This window comes from Theropithecus gelada, chromosome 14 (assembly GCF_003255815.1).
Source record: "Theropithecus gelada isolate Dixy chromosome 14, Tgel_1.0, whole genome shotgun sequence".
Classification (NCBI taxonomy): domain Eukaryota; kingdom Metazoa; phylum Chordata; class Mammalia; order Primates; family Cercopithecidae; genus Theropithecus; species Theropithecus gelada.
In genome coordinates, this window is record NC_037682.1 from 117,705,750 (window position 1) to 117,727,282 (window position 21,533).

Sequence of the window (21,533 nt, forward strand, 5' to 3'; positions counted from 1 at the left end):
CCCCCAGCCCCTCCCCCAGCCCTCACCATCCCCTTCTCTACCTAACCTCCAGCCCCTTCCCCACCAGTCCCCCACCATTCCCCCTCTACCTAATCCCCCAGCCCCTCCCCTGTTACCCCCCTCCCCACCTAGCTCCCTCTCTACTTAACCTCCACCCCTCCTAGTCCCCTCCTCATCCAGCCCCCACTCCTTTTTGCCTCCTCCTTACCTAGCCTCCTCCCCATCAACTCCCTGTCCCCCTAGCCCCCTCCCCACACACTCCTCTTGAAGCCCACCCACACCCACCCCCTCCCCTCCAGGCCTCACCTTGGAGTAGGTGGCCCCATTGATGACCTCTCCCTTTCGCAACCAGATGATGGAGGCTGCAGGCTTGGCATTGTCTGCGTGGCATGTGAGGTTGAGAGGGTCCCCCGCACGCAGGCTGATCACAGGGCCCCCCAGGATAACGGGGTCATCAGGCGGCACTGCGGGGAGAGAAGCAGAAGGTCAGGCTGCGGCTGCCCTCTCAAGCAGGACGGCAGGCGGGCTGGGAGGATTTTGTGGAGATGATGACAAATAATAATTATCATACGTTGATAAAATGCATCATCTGCTTGTATCGTAACGATGAGAGCAGCACCCGCAGTGATCCCTGACATGTGCACTGCGTGCTTACAGTGGAGGCTATTCCCGCCAGTCATCGCATCCCTGCTCAGGCCCAGCCGAGAGGGGACAGGGCCAGCAGCCTCAGCCTGCACTACCAGGCCCGGTAGCAGAGCTCTGTGGCCCAGGCGATGTCTGTGGCTTCTTTCTTTTTAACTTCTTTTTTCTTTTTATTTTTTTGAGACGAAGTCTCTCTCTGTCACTCAGGCTGGAGTGCAGTGGCATGATCTCAGCTCACTGCAACCTCTGCCTCCCAGGTTCAACCCAGGTTCAAGTGATTCTCCTGACTCAGCCTCCCAAGTAGCTGGGACGACAGGCACTTGGCAGCATGCCTGAGTAATTTTTTTTGTATTTTAAGTAGAGATGGGGTTTCAACATGTTGGTCAGGCTGGTCTTGAACTCCTGACCTCAGGTGATCTGCTTGCCTTGCCTCCCAAAGTGCTGGGATTACAGGCCTGAGCCACCATGCCCGGCCAACACCTGGCTACATTTTGTATTTTTAGTAGAGACAGGGTTTCACCATGTTGGCCAGGATGGTCTCAACGTCCTGACCTCAGGTAATCGGCCCGCCTCAGCCTCCCAAAGTGCTGGGATTACAGGCGTGAGCCATGGCGCCCAGCTCTTCTTTTTTCTTTAAATGAAGCACTGTCACACCTGCTGTCTGTGTTAGTCCTCACAATAGTCTGGTGAGGTCCACATTATCACCCCAAAGACACAGATCCGGAAGCCGAGTTCCAGCAGGATTAGTGACTGGCTCAAGGTCACATGGTTGCAGAGCCAGGGCTGGAGGCCAAGGGAACCTGGGAGCACCAGGCCGGCCCCTTCCCTGGCAGGGGGCAGGGTACAGGGCAGCCCTTCAGGGTGGAGCCAGCGCTTCGGAGGGCTACGCAAGTGCTGGCATCTCCTGAGCTCCTGACTCCTCCGGAGTGGCTCCAGCCCCTTCATCCCCAGAGGCGGCCTGATTCTTTCCTGTCCCGGCCTTCCCACTGCATTTTGTAGCAGGGTCAGAGACGGGTGGCTCCCGTCAAGGGATCCCGAGTGCCAGGAGCAGGGGGCATCCACGTCAGAGCACGGTCTCCGCAGTGCCCAGCACAGAGCCCTGTGCCTGGGGGAAGCTCCACTGACATTTGCTGGCCCCAATGGAGTCACCCCTTTGATTCCCATGAGGACTACGGGCCGAAGGACGGCGGATGGTCATGGCTCGGAGGAGGGCCCGGAGATGTGAAGTGCCTTGCCTTAGGGCACAGGGCCTCTTCCCATGTTTGTGCTTGGGGACATGTTGAGGGTCTCAGGCCTCTGCTGCTCCCTGGACAAGCCACAGAAGGGACAGGAGATGAGGCGACTGTTCTCTGAGGAATCCCTGTTTCCCTTCCCCTGGGAGGAGCTGGACCCACAAGCTCTGGAGGCTGAGAGAGGCCCAGGGCTTCCGGACACATCAAGACGTGAGCCGTCTGTGTACACAGCAAACAGAGAAGGGGTAGTTGGATAACAGGGGTCTGGGGACCTAGCACAAAGGGTCCTCTGTGCCTGGTGGCCAGAGAAAGCCCGCCCTTCTATGCAGGCTCTGTGCTCGGGACTCTGGGCTGGAGAAGTTCAGAGCTGGACAGTCACAGCTCCGGGCCGTCCTGACTCCGCTGGCTCAGCCTTCCAGACTCGGCCTGCATGGGAGCTTCCCTTCCCTTCCCAGGGCATCGCCCCATCAGCACCTCTCCTGGTCCACTCCGGCTTCTCTGAAAGCTCCAGGAGGGACAGGAAGCCCCCATGAGGGCCCAGTAAGAAGCCAAGAAGCAAACCTTCAGACCAGCTGCCTTGCCCTCCCTGCCCAGCCTTGGAGGCCTGCTCCGACACTAACAGCGCAGCAGTGCCATTTCCTGAGGAATCAACAACCTCCCCCGGCTTCCAAGAAGCTGATCCCAGGGGCAGCGAGCCCTGGACTCCACCGAGATCCTGGCTCAGGAACAGAGTCTGCCTCATGCAACCCTGCCTGGCTCTGGGCTCTCCAGCCAAGCCTCCTGGAGGCCCGGAGGAAGCAGGCGGGAATGGGGTGGATGGAGAAGATGACCCCCCAGCCGCCCGCCCTGCACCCTTCCATTAGTGCCCACGGGCCTCCTTGGGGTGGGCCTGGCCACAGGGCAAAAGGGAGGCGGATTAGGGCTTTCCCCCAAGCAGGGGTGGGTGCAACCGCTTGCGGAGGAGGGGAATTGCATCTCCACGCGGTGGGTAGGGGCCTTCCAGTGGGAAGAGCCGGGCTCAGAGGTGACCAGCCTTCAACCTTCTTTCTGCGAAGCAGCCTCCCTGACCAGGATGGAGGAGCTCAGGCTCCATGAGCTAGCTGAGGGCCTGGAAAAAGAGCCACGTGGAGCCCTGGGGACAGCCTGGATACTTGGGGCCTCAGCCTTCCCAGTGACTGTGGAAAGTGCCTGAGAGCAGAGGGTGGAGCAGGAAGCCCCTTCTCTCAGGGTGGCTTCAGGTGCAAACGTGAGAGCAAGGAGGATCTGGGAGCTGACTGCTCTCCAGCACTGACATTCACTGGGCCTTGAGCAGGGGTTTGAAGTCTTGACTGCATACTCCTCTGCAGAGGTTTCAAAACCTCACTGGCAGGCGACACCCTGAGCAGCCAAGTCCAGTCTCTGGAGGGGACCCCAGGCATCAGGACTTTGGGGAGCTCCCCAGGGGGTCCCATGGCAGAAACAGCTTTCTGGGCTCTGGGCTGAGGTACAGGAGCCACTGCTTGCTCCGAGCACAGTGCAGCCACCAAGGCCTTCCCGAGAATCCAAGACCCAGAGGACAGGCCCTTCCTGCTTGTGGCTGGAGTGTTGTGTTACTGGAATATTGGATTAGAGGGAGCACGGACGGGGGAGGAGGGAGTGCGGTGTGTTGTGGGAGTGCTCAGGCACACACACAGCCACGCACACACAGCCACCCTCAGAATGGGGCCTGATTACATCTTCCCAAATAAGTGGTTATCACGCTGGGTGTTCATGTAGCCATGCATTATTGATTGGTCTTCGCCTCACTGCACACCAGATGGGGGGTGGGGGCTGGGGTGGGGTGGGGGTCGGTGAGGAGGGGGGATGTTTGGGGGCCGGCAGGCTGAAGAGAAATCAGCAGTCGCTCTTGGCAGCTGTGTCTGGCGTGGAAGGGGGCTCCTCATTACCTCCCCATTCAGACTCGGCCAGGCTGGGCCGGGCAGTGGGCAGGGGAGGAAGTTTCAGAGCAGCCCCCGCCCGGAGATGCATTATTCATCACCCCCTTGCAGGATTGGTTATTATCCTCAACCACTATAGAGTTTGGGCTTCTAATTTTTAATCACAAGGAAGGTGGAAGCGTTAGCCTTTTCGTGATTAATCCAGAGATAAAAATAGTTGACTGTTTTGGTGTTGTGCTTGTTGTCAGTCAGGGAAAAAATGGCATTAACTGTTGGGGCACTGAGGCCTGGGGAGGACAGAGTGGGTACCAGGCGGAGTGGGTCCCCAGAGCTGGAAGCCGGCCTGAGAGGCCACAGCGTGGCCTTAGCTAGGGGTGGCTGAGTGACACTCCTGCACCCAGCTGGCTCCTGGGGCATTGATTATGAAAGAAACACATCATCATGGGATGCTGAGCTCTTTACAGTTTACTCTCCCGTTGGCCAGGACTGTACAGGCAGCTTCGGTCTCCCTGCCTGCTCTGCCCTTCCCTGCCCAGCTCCGAAGACTTTGCCTTGTGTGGGTGGGCAGTAGGGGCACCTGTCCCTTTCCCTGTGTGTGGGAGGGAGCCCCCAAGAGCTTTCCCCAAGTTCTGCTGCCAAAGACAGTGGGGTTTCTGGTGGAGAGGTGGCATGGGGAGAGGGAAACTGAGGCCAGAGAGCGCAAGAGGCTGACCCAAAGTTACCAATGATGAGAGCAAAGAAGGGTGAGGGTGGGCTTGGGATGCACATCCTGGCTCCAACTGAAGAGGTAAAGTTTTCATCTGTTTCACGCACTAAGGTTCTCTCTAACCTCTATACTCCCTGTTTTTTAGAGACAGTTTGTCAGGCTGGCCAGCCTCGTCTGAGCAGGCTGGAAAAACTCTCTTGGTGCCAGGACAAGGACAGCACTGAGGGAATTCCCTCCAGTGTCCACTTGGTCACCCAATGGGACCTGGCTGGGCTTCCAGGAACTCCTCGATGCTCCATCAGCCTGGATGGCGGGTCTCTGAGCATGGCTGATCCACCGACCAGCTGGAGGGCTGGGGGACCAACAGGGCCACCCTCCTGCCCCGATACTGCAAGGAGGAGAACCTCACAGATGCCCAGCCCTTTGGAAAGCAAGACTGGTTCTCATTTAACTCAATGAGCAGTGAGTTCCCCACAGAGCTGGCAGAGTGGCCCATCACGAACACGAAACCCTCCAGGGGCTTCCTGCTGAAGGAGAGTAGGCATTGCCTGCAAGCACTGGCACCTACAGCCCTCGCTGCCCCTGGGGCCTCAGTCTGTTCCGGCCACTCCTTACTCAGCAGGCCCTGGCCCCACTGGCTCTCTGCTGCTCAGCAAACCTGGCTCCTTCAGGGCCGGTCTTGCCCTGGTCCTCTCTGTCGAATGCTTTTTTCTGTTCCTCACTCTGCTGGCTCTTCCTGTCAATGAAGGTGCAGCTTCAAGAGCCCCTCATTGACTCTCCACTACCCACCCCTGCACTGTCTGGATCACTGGGTTCATTTATTATCTGTCACCATTCTAGAAAGGACAGCAAAGACCTTATCTATCTTGGTCATTGTGATATTGATGTATCACATAGCAGGCGCTAAAGAAATATGTGTTGAATATTATTTGTTAAATAAAAGACCCTCAGAAGGGGAGTGGGGATGGGGCTGGGGGTGTGGTTATCATGGGCTTTGGCTTCTGAGGTCAGCGTTTTTAATCTTGTGTGTGTGTGTATGTGTGTGTGTATATATGTGTGCACGTGTGTATATGTGTGTATGTGTATATATGTGCGTACACGTTGTATGTGTATATGTGTGTGTGCATGTATATGCGTGAATGTGTGTCTATGTGTGTGTATGTGTATATGTATGTATATATGCATGTGTGTATATGTGTACATATATGTACATGTGTATCTACAGGCGTACACATGTGTATGTATGTGTGTACGCGTGTATACCTGTGTATGTAAGTGTGTGTGTATATATGTGTATATATATGTATGCACATGCATGTGTGTGTGCATTGGGTAGAGTTGGGAGCAGGCTGGGTGAGTAGTGGGAGGGAGGAGGGCAAAGCGGGGACCCTTCTGAGGCCAGCTGGGATTGCAGTGTAGGAACTCTGCTGCTTGCTGTGGCATCAGGGTTGGTGCTCATGCCTCTCCTGGAGAGGGGGAAGCCTGGCTGAGGAGGGCTTGGCGCTGGGAGCTGGTTCTCAGCCTGCTTCTCCGTGGCTGCTGTCCTCTGATTTGTCTGGAACATAGGATGGGAGAGGCGGCAGGCTGAGTGTGGTGACAGATCAGAGACACTTGGCTGAGCAGGGAGGAGGACGTTTGTGGGTTCTTTGCTTTTGTTCTGCCGCAGCCCCAGGGGCTCTGGGAGAGTTGGTGCTAGGAGTTCCAGCACTGACTACAGTGGAGGGAGGATGCTGAGGCCTCGGGGTGCATCTCCCTCACCGTCAGCATCTTCTCTGTCCCCACATTCCCCGCTGCAGCCCTGCAGTCAGCCTGCCGTGTGCCCTGCCCTCCTGCCTGCCTCCCTCCCAACCTTTCTCTCACCAGCCTTCTCCACCTCACAAGCTGAGGCTATGATAGCTGAGTGAAGCCATACACGGGCTGCCATCTTAGAGCTGATGGGGAGGCCCTTGTCACTCCAGGCCAGTGCCCAAGATGGATGTGTGTGCAGCCTTGGCACCTCCTGGGAGCTTGTTAGAAAAGCAGACTCTTGTTCTCCACCTCAGACCTCCTAAGTCAGAATCTGCCTTTCAAAAGACCCCAGACAATTCATATACACTTTCAAGCTGGAGGAGCGCTGCTCTAAGGGTTCCTAGGTAGAAATCATGACAAACTGACAAGTGCTATGAAGGGAAGACTCGCTGGACGAAGAGCACGTATGGGAACCCTTGATCCCTTCACAGGCTTCCTGCTCCCTTCGCTCCCCTGGGGCAGGCCAGAGAAAGGAGTAGACTGCTCCCTGCTTACTGGCTTTGGAGTTACACAATCTTGTTTCAGAACAGGTTCCTTTGTGTATATGCCATTTCTTTAGCTTGGAATGCTGGCATTCTCCTGGATCACTGGTCTTCTCCTGGGTCACTCTTACACACCCTTTGAGAGACTTAGTTCAGAGGACACCCTCTCTGAGGGGCCTTTCTAGAATCTCCCAGTTGGGCCAAGTATATAGGGCTTCTGTCTACGATCCCACAGCATCCCGGGCATCCCCTGACTCACTAGCTGCCACAGCCTATGGAAATCTCTGTGTGTGTGTCTCTTCCCTGAACCATGATCTCCATCCGGATCCCCATCTCCCCGCAGAGTGCCCGCCTGCTGCACAGGGCACAGGGTGGCATATACGTTTGCTGAGCTCAACTTGACTTGAGTCCATCACTTTATGAACCATATGATTGTGGACAAGTTATATAATCTGACAACCTTAGTCTTCTTCTCTGGGAAGTGAGATAATAAAAACACCTATCTTGCACCGTTATAATGAGGATTCCCTTACAATATGGAAGATACACAGAGAACGTTGTAAAGGGCTACACAAATGTTGGTTATCATGTCTAATTTTTAGGAGTAATATTTAGCTTTGTGGTTGTGTGAAAAGTGCTGTGCCAAGGCCCTCCCATTTTATTCCCAATACCTTTTGAGTCAGGGACTATTAGGGTCTTCATTTTATAGGTTAAGAAGCTGAGACTCAGAGAGGGCAAATTACTTGGCAAAGATCACACAGCTGTAAGTGGTGAAGTTGGAATTTAGACTCGAGTTTTTTTGACCCTATAATATGTTCTGTTGGAGTTAGAGCAGCTCCCAGACTGTCCCCGCAGCTGCAGCAGCCCTTCCCTTAACCCCTGCCTTTGTCCTGGCCCTACAGTTCTGCAAAGCAGGCTCTCTGCCCGTCCCAGGGGGCCTTCAGACCTGGCAGGCACTCTCCTCCCTTCCCTCCCGCAATCTGAATTTCAGAGGGCCCCAGGAAGCATGAGCCTGGCTCGCAGTTGGTGCTGCAGCGATGTCTGCTAAGGGAACGGACGAATGATGTTTGTAGTCTGCCCAAGTCTTTGCTTCCTTTTGTAGTTGTGCGCGGTTTTCACGTTCCGGGCCGCGTGTAATCCCAGCCTCCAGTTTCCTCACTTACACGGTTGCGCCACCTAATGGCCACGATGCAGAACTGCAGGAGGTATAGACAGGAGGGAGGGGACCTGGTTTTAAAGGGTCAGCTTCCCAGTGCTACCTGAACATTCTTTGGAGAAATTCGTATTGAGCACCTACTATACACTAGTCCCTTTCTAAGCACTAGGGACAAGAAGCTTCTGCCCTAGTGGAGTTTGCCTTCTAGTGGGAGAGAGAGACCATCAATGAATAAACAAATACGTACATAATATAAGGTTAGGTGTTGATAAGCACTAAAAGGAGAATAACACTGGGTGGGGAATAGATACATCCTAAATTGGCCTCCAGGATTCCCTCCTGGCTTTTCTCCTTCCTCTCTGGTTGTTACTTTTTGTTTTCTTCCCACCCCTTAAATGTTGGCCTTCCCTAGTTAGCTCTTCCTGGCCGTATCTCATTTGACACACTATCAAATGAAAAACCTTCACTTTTCTGTGAACTCAACTCACATCTTTATGCTGATAAATTCCCAAGAAGCATCTCGGGCCAGACCTCTCTCTTGAGCTCCAGAGTCATGACCCAACTGTCCACGGGCCTTCAGAGTTCAGCGGGTGTGACACCAAACTCACCACCTCTCCCGGACACCCATCCCTCCCCATATTCCGTATTTTGGAGAACGGTCCCACTGTTCGGGGACCAAGTCAGAAATCTGGGGCTCTTTCTGGATTCCACTCTCCGTCACCTTGCCTTGCCAACCAGCCTGGTTAACCCTCTGAAATATCACTCAGATTTGTCTCTTTCCATTCTCACAGGCTTCCTGGCTCAGCCATTATCATTTTTTGCTTGGATTATAATACCGCATCTCCCCTCCAACTCCAGTCCTCTGTGCTTTTCCAGAGTGACTGTTACAAAAGTCTGATTATTCACCCATCCAGTCAACCAGTAATTCACCCACCATGTGCTGAATATCTAGCATTCCTCTGTTTCAAATCCTCTGAAAGTCCCTCTTTGCCATCGGAATAGTTTGAACTTCTTGGCCACTGCCGACTCTTTAGCCTTGCTTTCCATCACTTCTTACCTCAATTCCTCCTTGTGGATAAGAGCCACTTGCAGTTGTTGGAGTAAATTACTCTTCCCCAATTGCCCCTTTCCTTTATTTATTTATTTATTTATTTATTTATTTATTTATTTATTTATTTTTGAGATGGATTTTCACTCTTGTTGCCCAGGCTGGAATGCAATGGCATGATCTCGGCTCACTGCAACCTCCACCTCCTGGGTTCAAGCAATTCTCCTGCCTCAGCCTCCTGAGCAGCTTGGATTACAGGTGCCTGCCATCATGCCCGGCTAATTTTTATATTTTTAGTAGAGACGGGGTTTCACCATGTTGGCTAGGCTGGTCTCGAACTCCTGACCTCAGGTGATCCACCTGCCTCAGCCTCCCAAAGTGTTGGGATTACAGGCGTGAGCCACCAGTCTGGCCTGCCCCTTTCCTTTTGCGTCACTAACTTGAAGGTCGGGCAGCTTGGGTTTAAATCCTGGGTGCTATGTTTACTGGCTTGTGGCCAAGGGAAAATTGGTTAGCCTCTCTGTGCCTCAGTGTCCTCATTTGTAAAATATGAAATAAAACAACAAAACCAGGTTCACTGTATAGTTGCCAGGGTCAAGAAAGATACAACATGGGAAAATGCTTTATAAAGGGTCTGATATATGATGTGGCATGTTATTGGTTCTCTAAGCAGACTGGGCTCATTCCTTTGAAAGGTGATAGATGGGCAGGGGAGCTGGGACTTAGACGTCCCAGATTGTCCCCTTGGTAAAGCAGATGTCTATGTCCTTTTCCCTGCTCTGTCCTGCTGGGAACTGGGTGAAGACCCTGCTACTCCCATGGGTGATTCCACGCTGCCCTGCCTGGCTTGGCAACCCCTCCCTCCGGGTCCCCCGCATTCTGTGCCTACTGAGGCACACACTACTTATGGGCTGCTAAGGCACATATGAGTCCTGTGTGATGAGTTGTCTTAGCTGAGCTCAGCCCAGATTGCTGACTTACAGTTTTGGGGTGGTTTATTATGCAGTATCAGTGCTCAGAACACAATACTCCAAGATATCGTATCTTAAAAGTTGAGAAAACAGCAGAAGCAAAAAGGTTACTCTCCAATCCCCTGCCTTCCTGGGCGAGAGCTAGCTGTAAAAAATTCTTTGACCCATCTCCCCGGAAACTAGGTCATGAGATCCTCATTCCACAGGGATCCTGCCCTACACTCAGAGGAAAGAAATGGTGCACAGGAACTCCAAGAGGAATGCAAGGCCTTGCTAGGTTCTTCCAGTTCGTTACCATGAGGTCATAGCCCCTTTTTTGTCCAGTCACATTTCTGCACAATTGCCCGTTCTTCATTGAACATAAGCCTGCAAATACACAGTTTCCCCATGGCGCTGAGGCCTTCATTTCTGAAAGCTCACATAAAACTTCGGTTAAATACATTTGTTGCACTTTTCTCTTGTTAATCTATCTTTTGTTACAGAGGTGTCAGCTGCAAACCTTGTAATGAATGAGGGAAATATATTACTTTTTCTCCCCTGCAGCAGCAAAAGCTAACTGATGTAACCCTGTAGTCCCCTGCTGTTTGATTCAGAACTGGGCCCACGGCATCAACTGTCTCTCCACTTCCCTCCGATCCATTCTCCCTCCGCTTCGGCCAGGTGACTATTCTGGACGCTCCGTCTGCTGCTCACAATGTTCAATGGTTCCCACTTCTCCAGCCCAAAAATCAATTCCTCATCATGGGGGCCTTCCCCGGTTCTCTCCAGTGAGGCGTCATCTCTGCAGCTTTCTCCTGTGTGACCGTTCACTCTTCTATAAGGATAGCCTGCCCTTTTACAACTACACTCTTTGGCTTGTGAAGTTCCCTTTGCTGGGAATCTCCTTGCCTGAGTCTCAACTGGCTGGAATCCCAGCCTTTTTTCAATCAGCCCAAAGGCCTATCATGCCTTGTTAACTCTTGGTTATTCTTTAAGACTCAGGCTATTGTTGCCTCCTCCAGGAAGTCTTCTCTCAATCTCGACCCCTGCCTCTCCCGTCTGCAGCCTCTGCACTGCCACAAGACCATGTTCCCACTTTGGCAGGTACACATGGTGACTGGCGCCATTACTGCCTGCTGTTCCCCCGAGGCTGTGAGCTCCTTGAGGGCTGGCTTGCCAAATTCTCTCTCTAGTACTTAGTACAGTGTCTGGCATAGTGAGCACTTAATAATTACTTGTTGCCTGGTGCCTTGCCTGATCCCATTGAATTAGAAGCCCCCCTCCCTACCTGAGCACCTCTTACACCACGTCACATTGCATTGACCTGTGGACTTGTTTCAGGTTCCCCACAGTTGCAGGGTAGGAGTCTTGATGCCTCTTTGCCTGTCTCCCACCGCCTAGTGTATTATCTTGGACACAGTCATAATAAAACAGCACCGATAATATGAATAATAGCTAACATTGATATAGGGCTTACCACAGAGCAAGAACTCTTCTGTGTACTTTACAGATAGCCTTTGATCCTCACAACTCTATATAAGGTAGATACAACGATGATGCATATTTTGGAGGTGAGGAACCAGCCACAAAGTAGTTAAGTTACTTGCCCAACATCACATAGCTAGTAAGCAGCGGAGCTGGGATATGGGTAGGGTTGCCAGACTTAGCAAATCAAAGAACAGTATGCCCTGTTAAATGCAAATTTCAGATAAATTAAAAAATGGTAGTGTATGTTTATCTGAAATTCACATTTAACAGGGTGTCCTGTATTTTATCTGGCAATCCTGTAGATGTGTTAATTATGTATATGTGATTTAATTAATGTAGGTATGCTTTCCCCCTCTTCAGACTCTCCCCACCTCCACTTAGGTCTACATTAAGAAGATGTGGGGCAAGATGCAAATGGGATTTTTTTTTTTTTTTTTTTTTGAGATTGAGTCTCGCTCTTGTCACCCAGGCTGGAGTGCAATGGGGCAATCTTGGCTGACTGCAACCTCTGCCTCCTGGGTTCAAGCGATTCTCCTGTCTCAGCCTCCTAAATAGCTGGGATTACAGGCACCTGCCACCTAATTAGCACCTGCTAATGTTTTTTGGTACTTTTAGTAGGGATGGGGTTTTGCCATGTTGGCCAGGCTGGTCTCAAACTCCTGACCTCAGGTGATCCGCCCACTTTGGCCTCCCAAAGTGCTGGGATTATAGCCGTGAGCCACCGTGCCCGGCCACAAATGGGATTTTTAAAGGATACGGCATCCAATATATTTGGCGGCACAATAGCACAGACATGTCTCCAACGAGGTTGGGGACAGACAGAAAAGAGGAACAAGGAGCAAGACGCAAGTTTAGGATGATGGCAGGTAGCTCGGGGAAGGTGTGCTGGAGGCTGTTTCAGTTCTGCCCCTAACCCGGGGGTGGGGGGGATCCTGAACTAGCTGACGTCAGAGGTCCCCTGCAAAGGTTTGGGACACTGGGACGCCTACTTCTCAGCTGGAGCTCATATTGTTTAGGGGATAAGAAGGGAGGCCCTGAAGTCAGAGTGCCTGGCTGGGCTTCTGGCTCCATCACTCACTGGCCATGTGACCATGTGTAAATTCTCTGTGCTGGATGATATTAATGTCATAGATATTATAGTAGCTATTGTACAGGGCTGGTGTGCTGTTTAAATGAGTTAATGTTAGAGTTATGCAGTGTCTTGTCCCAGAGTTTGGCACTGTAGTAAGAACCCACTAAATTTTAGCTCTCAGTATTATTATTGTTTATTCAATAAGTAACTCCACATGGGGGCAGAGAGTAGCATATTGCATGTAAAATGGGCTTGTTTCCATCTCTTGTTCTGCTATTACCTAGTTCCATGCCCAGCCCTGAACTCCCGAGATGGAACGGTCAGTGCCTTGCCTCAAAGCACCTTCAAACCACCAGAGCGATGACAAGGAGGTCCAGACCCAGAGATCCCACGGCTGTGCAGATGTGCTGTGCTCCTCCTTTAGGCAGGAGCCCCCAAGGGAGGGAGGGCTGGGCCAGTGGGCCAGGGCAAGGGAGCCAGGTGCTGTCAGGGTGAAAGTCAGCGGTGGCTTGGTTCCCTCCTTAAATTAGGGAGGGTGAGTGATCTGTTGATTTTTGGTTAAACCCTGAAAGAGGATCTGAGCATCTCAAGGTGGAGCTGCTTGTGAGGAGACGGGTGTTTCATTACTACTGAGCAGGCACGTAAATCCTAGGCTGTATGTGGAGTGGAGGAAGGGAGGTGGGTAGATAAGGGAGCCACAGTGATTTGCACACACGCAGACTAGCGTGCCTGTGCCGGCTCCAGGTGACAGAGGGCACTATGTGGCCGCCATGTGCACAGCAAGGGTGAGAGGGCTTGGGAGAGGCCAGCAGAGAAGGGACAGTGGGATGGGGCAGTGCATCACCCTGGAGAGAGAAAGGGGCGAGTAGGGCCGGGGCAGGGAGGCCAGTGCGTGGTGCTGGCTGGCTTCCAGTCACCCTCCCAGTCCTGTGGAGCGAGAGACTTTCTCCTTTCTCTAGTCCAGCTCCTATGCTGATGGCTGCAGGATGGGTGAGAGCGCTTCTTAGGGTGTGTTTGCAGGAATAACCGGCACATGCCCCCTTGCAGCCGCTCACAAAGCTCTCCAGCTGGTTTCGACCTTAACCTGATTTGGTTCTTTTGCTAAACACAGCTGGGTTGGTGGAAAAAGCCCATCATGGTGGCTGCCGTGGACTTGTATAAATCCATGCTTCATGGTATGGTGGCCCTTGCAGTAGCCTTATTTCATAGGTGGGTAAACTGAGGCATAGACTGGTCAAAGCATTTGGGGCAAGTCACACAACTGGCAAGGACTCTGGCTCAGATCCTGCTGCCCCACCCACCCAGCCCTAACAGTGGCACCATAGGCTGCGCTAGCACGAGGATCCGCGTTGGTTCACTTCGGCAGCCATCCTGACCCAGCAAAGGGGCCAGGTGGGGACTTGGAGTGTCCCCGCTGGTCCCATAAATAGAAAGCAGAACTGATATGGTTGGTTTTGCTATGGGCTCCCCATCCGGCAAATCCACTTCCTCAAGGAGCCTCACGGTTTCAGTAAGGACGAAGACGAGGCCAGTTAGAAATCCTGCCTACCGACGACGCCCTGGAGCCTCAGAAGTTTCAACAGACACAGAGGGGTGCAGGAAGAGGGTCATTATGTTAAGGGGTTTAAAAAATAAGCGTAAGACATTCCAATAGCTTTCTTTTGAGATGACAGATTAGGAACACTGCATTTTGCAAGATAAAAGCATGCATTTGTTCCATATCTTAGTTGGTTACAGGCCAGCAGGGCAGACAGGAGGAGGGAATAGAGAGGTGACCGTGAGACAGAAGGGCACAAATAAAATAAGACAGGCAAAGAGGCAAAGACACAGGGGACGTGGGGTTCCAGTCACCTGCTCAGGAAGAAGATGGATGTGGGGAGAGACACAGTCCTTTGGGATGGAGGACCATAAAACCAAATGGCAGCGTTCCAAGGAAGGAAACAAGCAAAACACGTTCTCTAGGTCTCTTGCTACAAAGAGTCATTTCAGGGAATCCCAGAAAATCACTGAAATGTACCTTTCAACTTTATGCAGATTTACCAGATCCACTGTTTGCCAGAATCCCAAGAGGAAAAAGTCAAAATCTTTTCCCGACCTGAGCCTTCTTTTTTTTTTTTCCCCAAAAAGTACAAGCCTCTACATTTGAAAAGGGCACTATTTTTAGAACTCATTAGATGAAAGTGCTTTAATTCTCATCTACAGTCTGGCCTTATAGTTATTTTTTTGAAATCCCCTCTCTTCCTCATTTTTCACATTTGCCCCATTCTGGGGAGGGAGGTCTGGCCATTATACCCCATGGGGACAGTCACTGGAAGTGAGCTTCCTCTCTTTAGCCATAGGTAACTCCAGAGTGGAAGTCAGCAGGGAGCTGGCTGCCCCGCACTCCAGCATGAGTCTTTCTGTCCTATATTGAAAGGGGTAAAGAGAAACTTGGTGGCACCGCAGCTTCCACCACGGGTGCCGCTCGCAGGAGGCGGAGGTGGAGGGAGGGAATGGCCTCTTCCCCCAGGGTGTCTTGTTTGGCTCCATCACTGTTGAGGTGAGATGGGGCTGGTTTTGCCACTACAGTGCTTTCTATGAGAATAAGCCCCTTATTCAGAATAAGAGGAGCTTGGTTACTGGGTAAGGAGGGGACTATGGGCTTCCTATGTTCGTCTGAGCCATTTTCACTGGGGCAGGGAGGGACTCCTCATCTGGCTCTGATCATCCCTACAGTTAAGTTTGCTGGTGTTGGCGGGGCTGGCTTTGGGGCCAGCCAGGCCCCGGCATCTCCAGCCCTTGGTGGGTGATGTCAGGCAGGTGAAGAAAGGGCACAGCCTTTGCTCTCAGACAGAGCTGGGAATGACCCCACAGGGTAACCCTGAACAAGTTTATCAACCTTCCTGAGCCTCAGTTTCCTCATCTGTAAAGTGGAGCTAATACGTGCCTCGAATCACGCAGGATTAAAGGAGAAAACGTAGTAGGTCCTCGGTCGTGGAGGCAGCCAGCTGGTCAGCCTGAAGACAGAGGCTGCCGCTGAAGACCCGCTGCCTTCCCTCGTGTTAAGATGAGCTGCTCCCCTGGTTAAGGCAGAGTGTCAAGGAAGCTCAGACCAAATGCCTATGTGCGGTAGAAGAGAAGCATCACGGAAGGAGCCACGGCTCCCAGTGACCTGACCTGTGGCGCAGGGAGCTGCAGATGGAGGCTCCGTGAGCTGGAGCCCACACCCTCACCACCCACGAGCCACACAGGGAGAGCCTGCTAGGTGACTTCTCTCCTCTGGCCTCTCCCTGCTCCCACCTATTTCCTGTTCCCCACAGGGGATCCCCCAAAATGACAATCTAAACAAGTTGTCCCTCTGCTTATGGTGTCCAAACCCCATAGTACCCGGGCCTGGTCACCTTTGGAGCCTTACCCCATGCCTGTCTCCAGCCACAGGGCTCGTCACTGCAGGCCACAGCCACGCAGCCACAGGCCTCGGACCCCGGCTCTGCAGCTGTCTCCTCCGAGACGTGCTTCCTTCCCTTTCCTGACTTGTGGACACCTACAAGATGTTCAGTCTTTGCTCAAATGTGCCCTCTGACCTCCACTAGGCTGTGCTTAAGCATCTGGAGCACAGCAGTCAGTCTCATCCTGGGGTGTGTCCCAGGGCTCAGCCTGGGACCTCGGCACAGGGCTGAGCTGGACGGTAGCTGTAGATGGATGCGCTGCGTTTGCCGTGGAGAGCCGGCTGCATGGGAATCACTGCTGGCTGGACCCGGGTGCCTGGCTCGATGGGAGCTTCTAAGGGAAGCAGCCCTGTCATGTTCCTCTTTGTCTCTCCTGCCCCAGCTCAGCCTGCACGGAGCAGGTGCTCAACAGATGAGCACCCCATCAATGATGGAAGGATAAGAAGAGATGCCTGCATGAAGTGGGAGTTAGGTGGGGAAAACAAAGCTTCCAGAGGGGATACTTTGGGAGGGGCAGATCTAGAACACATTGATATGCGTTGAATGTCAACTATGTTCCAAAAGCTTCCTGTTGGCCCTATTGTTACTCCATCTTGGATTCCTGGGTCAATTTTGGGAGATGCTGAGATTTGCAGTCCATAAGGGCATTGCTGGAGGCAGATGTGTGAACCACCATGAGTTTAGGCCCAGGACAGCTGGTGTCCCCTGACTTTCCTGAGGCCTTGGACATGTCCCTTCCCCTCTGCATTCCCCACTCTCCACCTTCCACCACCCCTTTCTCGGGGACCTATCAGCGAGGCCTAGCAACCCTCGGATCCTTAATCACCCTGTGACTTTGCTGGCTCTCCCTGAGGCTTCCCTTTCAGTTTTGATGAGCAACTCACTTGCCATGGAAAGTGTTGTTCATGGCGGATCCTCTATCAAAAAACATGATGGTGTCGAGTTGCAGTGGGTGTGCTGGGATCAGTCCGGGTTAAAATATACGTCTCAGCTCAGATCTCCATCCCTGGCACTGCGCAGGAGTCTGGGCGTGCTAGTGCTGCACACGTTGGGGAAAATGAGACGTGTTGCTTGGGAGCAGCCCATGAGCTGTTCTGAGGAGTGGATGGGGTGAGGTGTCCAGTGTTGCTTTGAAGTGAAATGTACTGGGTGTGTCTTAAAGTCACATTTAGCTCCCATGATGGGCACTTGTGTTTGTGGCCAGAGGCATACATAATCCAAACCTGGTCTATAATTGAAAATATTATTTGCATTTGACTTTGGGAATCATTTGTGTGTGTGTGTGTGTGTGTGTGTGTGGCGGGGGTGGGGGAGGCAACGCAGCTTTACTGTCTGAGTATGTTTATTTTAGACTCCCATTAGCATTAATTTGCATTCACTGGACACAACCACGAGGGAGAGGTGAGCAGAGCTTTCTCTCCATGAAGCATTCTTCAGCCTGGCCCTGTCCACGAGGCAGGTTATTGGAAATAGACCACGTAGGCCTGTGTTCCACAGGTGCTCAGAAATTCTGGCGGCTGAGATACAACATCAGTGAACATGCCCCTGGGCCAGGGATACAGAGCTGTGTTTGCAGCGAGACCTGGGATTGACTCCTGGCCTTCCGGTTCTGGGCTGTGTGGCCTTGGATACATTAATTAGGTCTTTGAGCCTGTGTCTTCATCATAAAATTAGAGGGATAATAATACTGTGAAGGTTAGGGGATGCTCCATGGTGAAGTCCCCAGAACAGGGCTCAGTGAATGCCCATTCCTTTTCTTGTCTCTCCTCCCTCCTCATCTTCCAAAGAATGGGTCTGCCTCCTTCATCTCTTTCGAGTCTGGGACTCCAAGGGCCGAGCAGAAGCAGCAGTAGCATTTGGGGTCAAAAAGGAAGACACCACTGCTTCCTCCCGGAGTGCAAGGTCAGGCGGGGATGCTCATTTGCTCTTAAGGGTACAGGGGGTCCACAAATGCTGGAGAATCCACAGCCAACCTGCCCGGGGAGGGGGCGTTTGGAGGGTGGAGGAGAGCCTGTTGTCTCTTTGGAGAATGGGGCAGGGCTCTGTCTGGATTTCAGGTCCATCCCGTGGTGGAAAGGGGTCTTGCGTGAAAAGAAGGGAGGGCTTCAGATAATCCTGAAACCGGAATCCCAAAGACAAGCCCTGAGTCTCCAGGCCACCACTTTCTAGCTGTGCGGACTCGGGCAAGCTGCACCTCCCTGAGTGTCAGCTTCTGCATCTGAAAGTGGGCACGGCAGTGAAACTGAGGCTCAGGAAGGCTGAGTGAAGGCCAGAAGCCTGTGAGCCGGGAACTCCGCTCAGGTGTCCGAATGTAATGTGAGCCCAGGAGGGCGGGCACGTGCTGGCTCTGGGTGGGGGCTTTGTTGTGTGACGGGTGGGGACACTTGCTCTCAGGCAGAAAGAAGGCACCCACTCTTCCTGCAGGACTGGCTGAGAACCAATTCAAGGCCATGTGACTCTGGCTAAAGCCTGCGTCCTGGCTCTCTGCTCCCCTCTGGGCCAGACTGTAGGACTCCAGTGTTGTCTGTCCCTGAGTCGAAGTCTGTGGCAGGTAAGGAGGCCATATTAGGAACACCTGCCCATGTCTGTCCCCAGAGAGAAGACCCAGGAGTTCCAGCATGGTGCAGAGAAATTGAGCAACATGCCCAAAGCAGCCAAGGTTACCATTTCTTTGGGTTTCCCACAGCACAGATTTGGATTTTTTTTTTTTTTTTTTAATACGGAGTCTTGCTCTGTCGCCCATGCTGGAGTGCAGTGGCATAATCTCGGCTCACTGCAACCTCTACCTCCCAGGTTCAAGCGATTCTCCTGCCTCAGCTGCCTGAGTAGCTGGGATTATAGGCGCACACCACCATGCCTCGCTAATTTTTGTATTCTTAGTAGAGATGGGGTTTCACCATGTTGACCAGGCTGGTCTCGAACTTCTGACCTTAGGTGATCCTCCCGCATCATCCTCTCAAAGTGCTAGGATTACAGGTGTGAGCCACCGTGCCTGGCAGATTTGGAGGACTGATAGAGTGATTTCAGAATCCGGACTTTTATTTTCTCACTTCCCTTCAGTGAGCCAAAGGGCCTCATCCTTGCTTACCTCAGTTTCCTCCGGGCTTATAAAATGGACAAAAGGATAAGTTGCAGAGGGCCACCAAGGAACTGAGAGGATGATCTCTAGATAGTTTCCTCTCCACTGAAAGGGGAAGATGGGCTCAGGCTGCAGCGTGAGGGAGTGAGGTTAGACATCTGGAAGAACTGTTGTTGGAGGCACAGCTGGGGAAGAGAAGGCAGGCCTCTTTTTCTCAAGCCTGTTCCCCTACCCCCCATCAGGGATGAGGTGGATGTGACAAGGTGACATGACTCTAAGGCAGGGGGATGGACCTGGTGGCTCTGCAAAGCCCCTCTCAGCCCCTGTCCACTCAAGTACTTCCTCATTAGTTTTGCTGAAGTTACTTCCACGCTCCCAATTAGCCTTTGTCCAGTTCTCTGAGAGGTGTTTCTATTTGTAGGGGCCGAGGGGCTAGGGAAGCATGGGCTGGAGTGGGAAGGAGGAGGACCAGGGGATGAGGTTGCTAATTGCCACTGCCAGACAGCAAGCTCTGGCTCGGCTGTTGGAGGGGAACAGCCACCAGGCCATTTTTATGACTTCCTGTCAAACTTTGAAAAATGGACTCTGAAAGGGCCTTTTCTTCCAAGCAGTTCATGCCTCAGTGGCTGTTAATGGTGAAATATCAAGATGTTCAGGGGGCTCTGAGCTGGGCTATGCAGGGAGGACTGGCTTCTTACCTGCCCCAAGACCCTGCTCTTTCCTCCTCTCGGACGCTCTGGAGAGGGAGGGGGCAGGACTAGATAGAGACCTCCAGGCAGATGGCAAGGCTGGCCTCCAGAAAAGACAGACCAGGGGATGAGGGTGGAGGAATTAAGTTAGACACGCAGTAGAACTTCCTGGCCCTGGGCTGAGTGACCCAAGAGGCCGTAGAGCAGCCTTGGTGCTGCAGCTAACCGACAGGGGCAGGAATTGGCACTGCTTGTTGCAGAGCAATTTCCCTGCAGGGATTGACCTGGAGCCTCACAAAGACAGTGAGGTAGGCAGTGAGGTAGGCAGTGAGGCAGGCAGTGAGGTAGGCAGGGTAGCAGCCTGCCTCTATCTCATGGCCTCTCAGGCCAGGCAGCAGCCCTCCTGGACTCAGGAGGAAAGGGCTCGGGGGGGACCACTGAGTCCAATGCCTGTCAGGCATCATGCAATGAGAATTGGAGCTGAACCTGAACTTCAAGTCCAGAGAGGTTTCCCTACCCCCTCCCCCTCACCCACAGTAGCCTGCATCTTCTACTCAGTCCCCAGCTGGCCCCACCTGGACAAACGCATGGTGACAGGGTAGTTGCTGGCCCAGAGCTGGTTTATTCCTACTTCTCCCTTCCTTCAAGAGTGGTTCTGTGTCCCAGAACCATCCTTTCCTGGTTCAGGCTGGGCGCAGGCCATCCAGCACCCCCTCTCTGACTCAAGGCTAGGATTAGGGGGAGGTGAGTGAGGCTCTTGTCTCGGGCACAAACTTTAAGGGTGTACTCAAAACCCCGGTAATGGAAATAAATAATATCTTAATGCAAATTTAAAAAATCAGAACGAATGTAAAAATATCCATGATGAGCAAAATATCATAATTTTAAGTAAAGGCATGATCAGGGAGCTGCAGTTAATTAAGAATTATTTAAGATGGTCACTTGGTCAAGAGAAATGGTCAAAATGCTAATTCTCTCAGTTGAAAATGAGATAAGCAAAGAAGTGGATTACTGGTGAGTTAGCTGCCATTAAAGCCAGGAAAGTAAAATGAAATACATTCTGTTTTTGCTGTAAATAAAACATTTAAGAGTAACATAATGTTGTGGGTTTTAATACACCGGCTTTTAAATGTTTCAATATTTTTCCAACTACTTCAATGTTCTGGAAAAAATTTACCACTTAAAGAATACGTTAAAAATATAAAATAGAAATGGGGCGCACGTTTTTCCTCTTGCTGCAGGGTCTGTTGTGGCTTGGCTCGGTGCTGTTGCTGATCCTATCTTTGTCTAATATTTTGGTATTTTGTTTATCATGGATTTTTTCATATTCATTTGCATTTTAAAAAATACTGCTTTAAAATGTTGTTTGTCTAGATTATTGATTTTTTTGGTACCCTTTACATTTTGTGCCTGAGAATGATGCCTCACTCTGAACTTAGTTTTACTCTGTTCCCAGGGAGGGAAGCTACCTCTCTTTCCTGTCCTTGGTGGGGACAAAATGGAGAAGAACCCCCTCTCGGGCCCCGGGATCCACCTCGGGCGTGTTCAGGCCTGGAACTGTTTTGGGGAGGTGAGCGCTGGGGCAGGCACAGGCTGCCAAGGAAAGATGGATGGGCTCCTGAGGCACCACAGATAGAGACGGGCAGCCACTACCGAGCTCATCCATCAAGACCCCTGTGGGATGACACTCACCTTAATCAGGCCACAAGCCACAAGGCCCCGGGCCTGAGGGATGCGGGTGGCGCGGGACGGGGAGAAGCCAGGTGAGCAGACGCTCCTGCAGGCTCTAAGTTGGTGTCTGGAGAGGAGTGAGAGGTTCAACCAGGGTGGCTAGGCTGTGCACTGGCCAATTCCAGT

The 21,533-nt window shown here is 52.3% G+C and overlaps 1 protein-coding gene across 2 annotated transcripts in view; it reads right to left on the reverse strand.

Annotated features, from left to right (window-relative positions):
* The window catches only part of KIRREL3 (kirre like nephrin family adhesion molecule 3), a 575,536-nt gene that overhangs the window by 49,329 nt on the left and 504,674 nt on the right, over window positions 1–21,533 (reverse strand). For both annotated transcript variants that reach the window (XM_025356122.1, XM_025356121.1), the window contains exon 5: window positions 307–464. In XM_025356122.1, coding sequence (XP_025211907.1) covers window positions 307–464 — 158 coding nt within the window. The remainder of the gene's footprint in view (window positions 1–306; window positions 465–21,533) is intronic.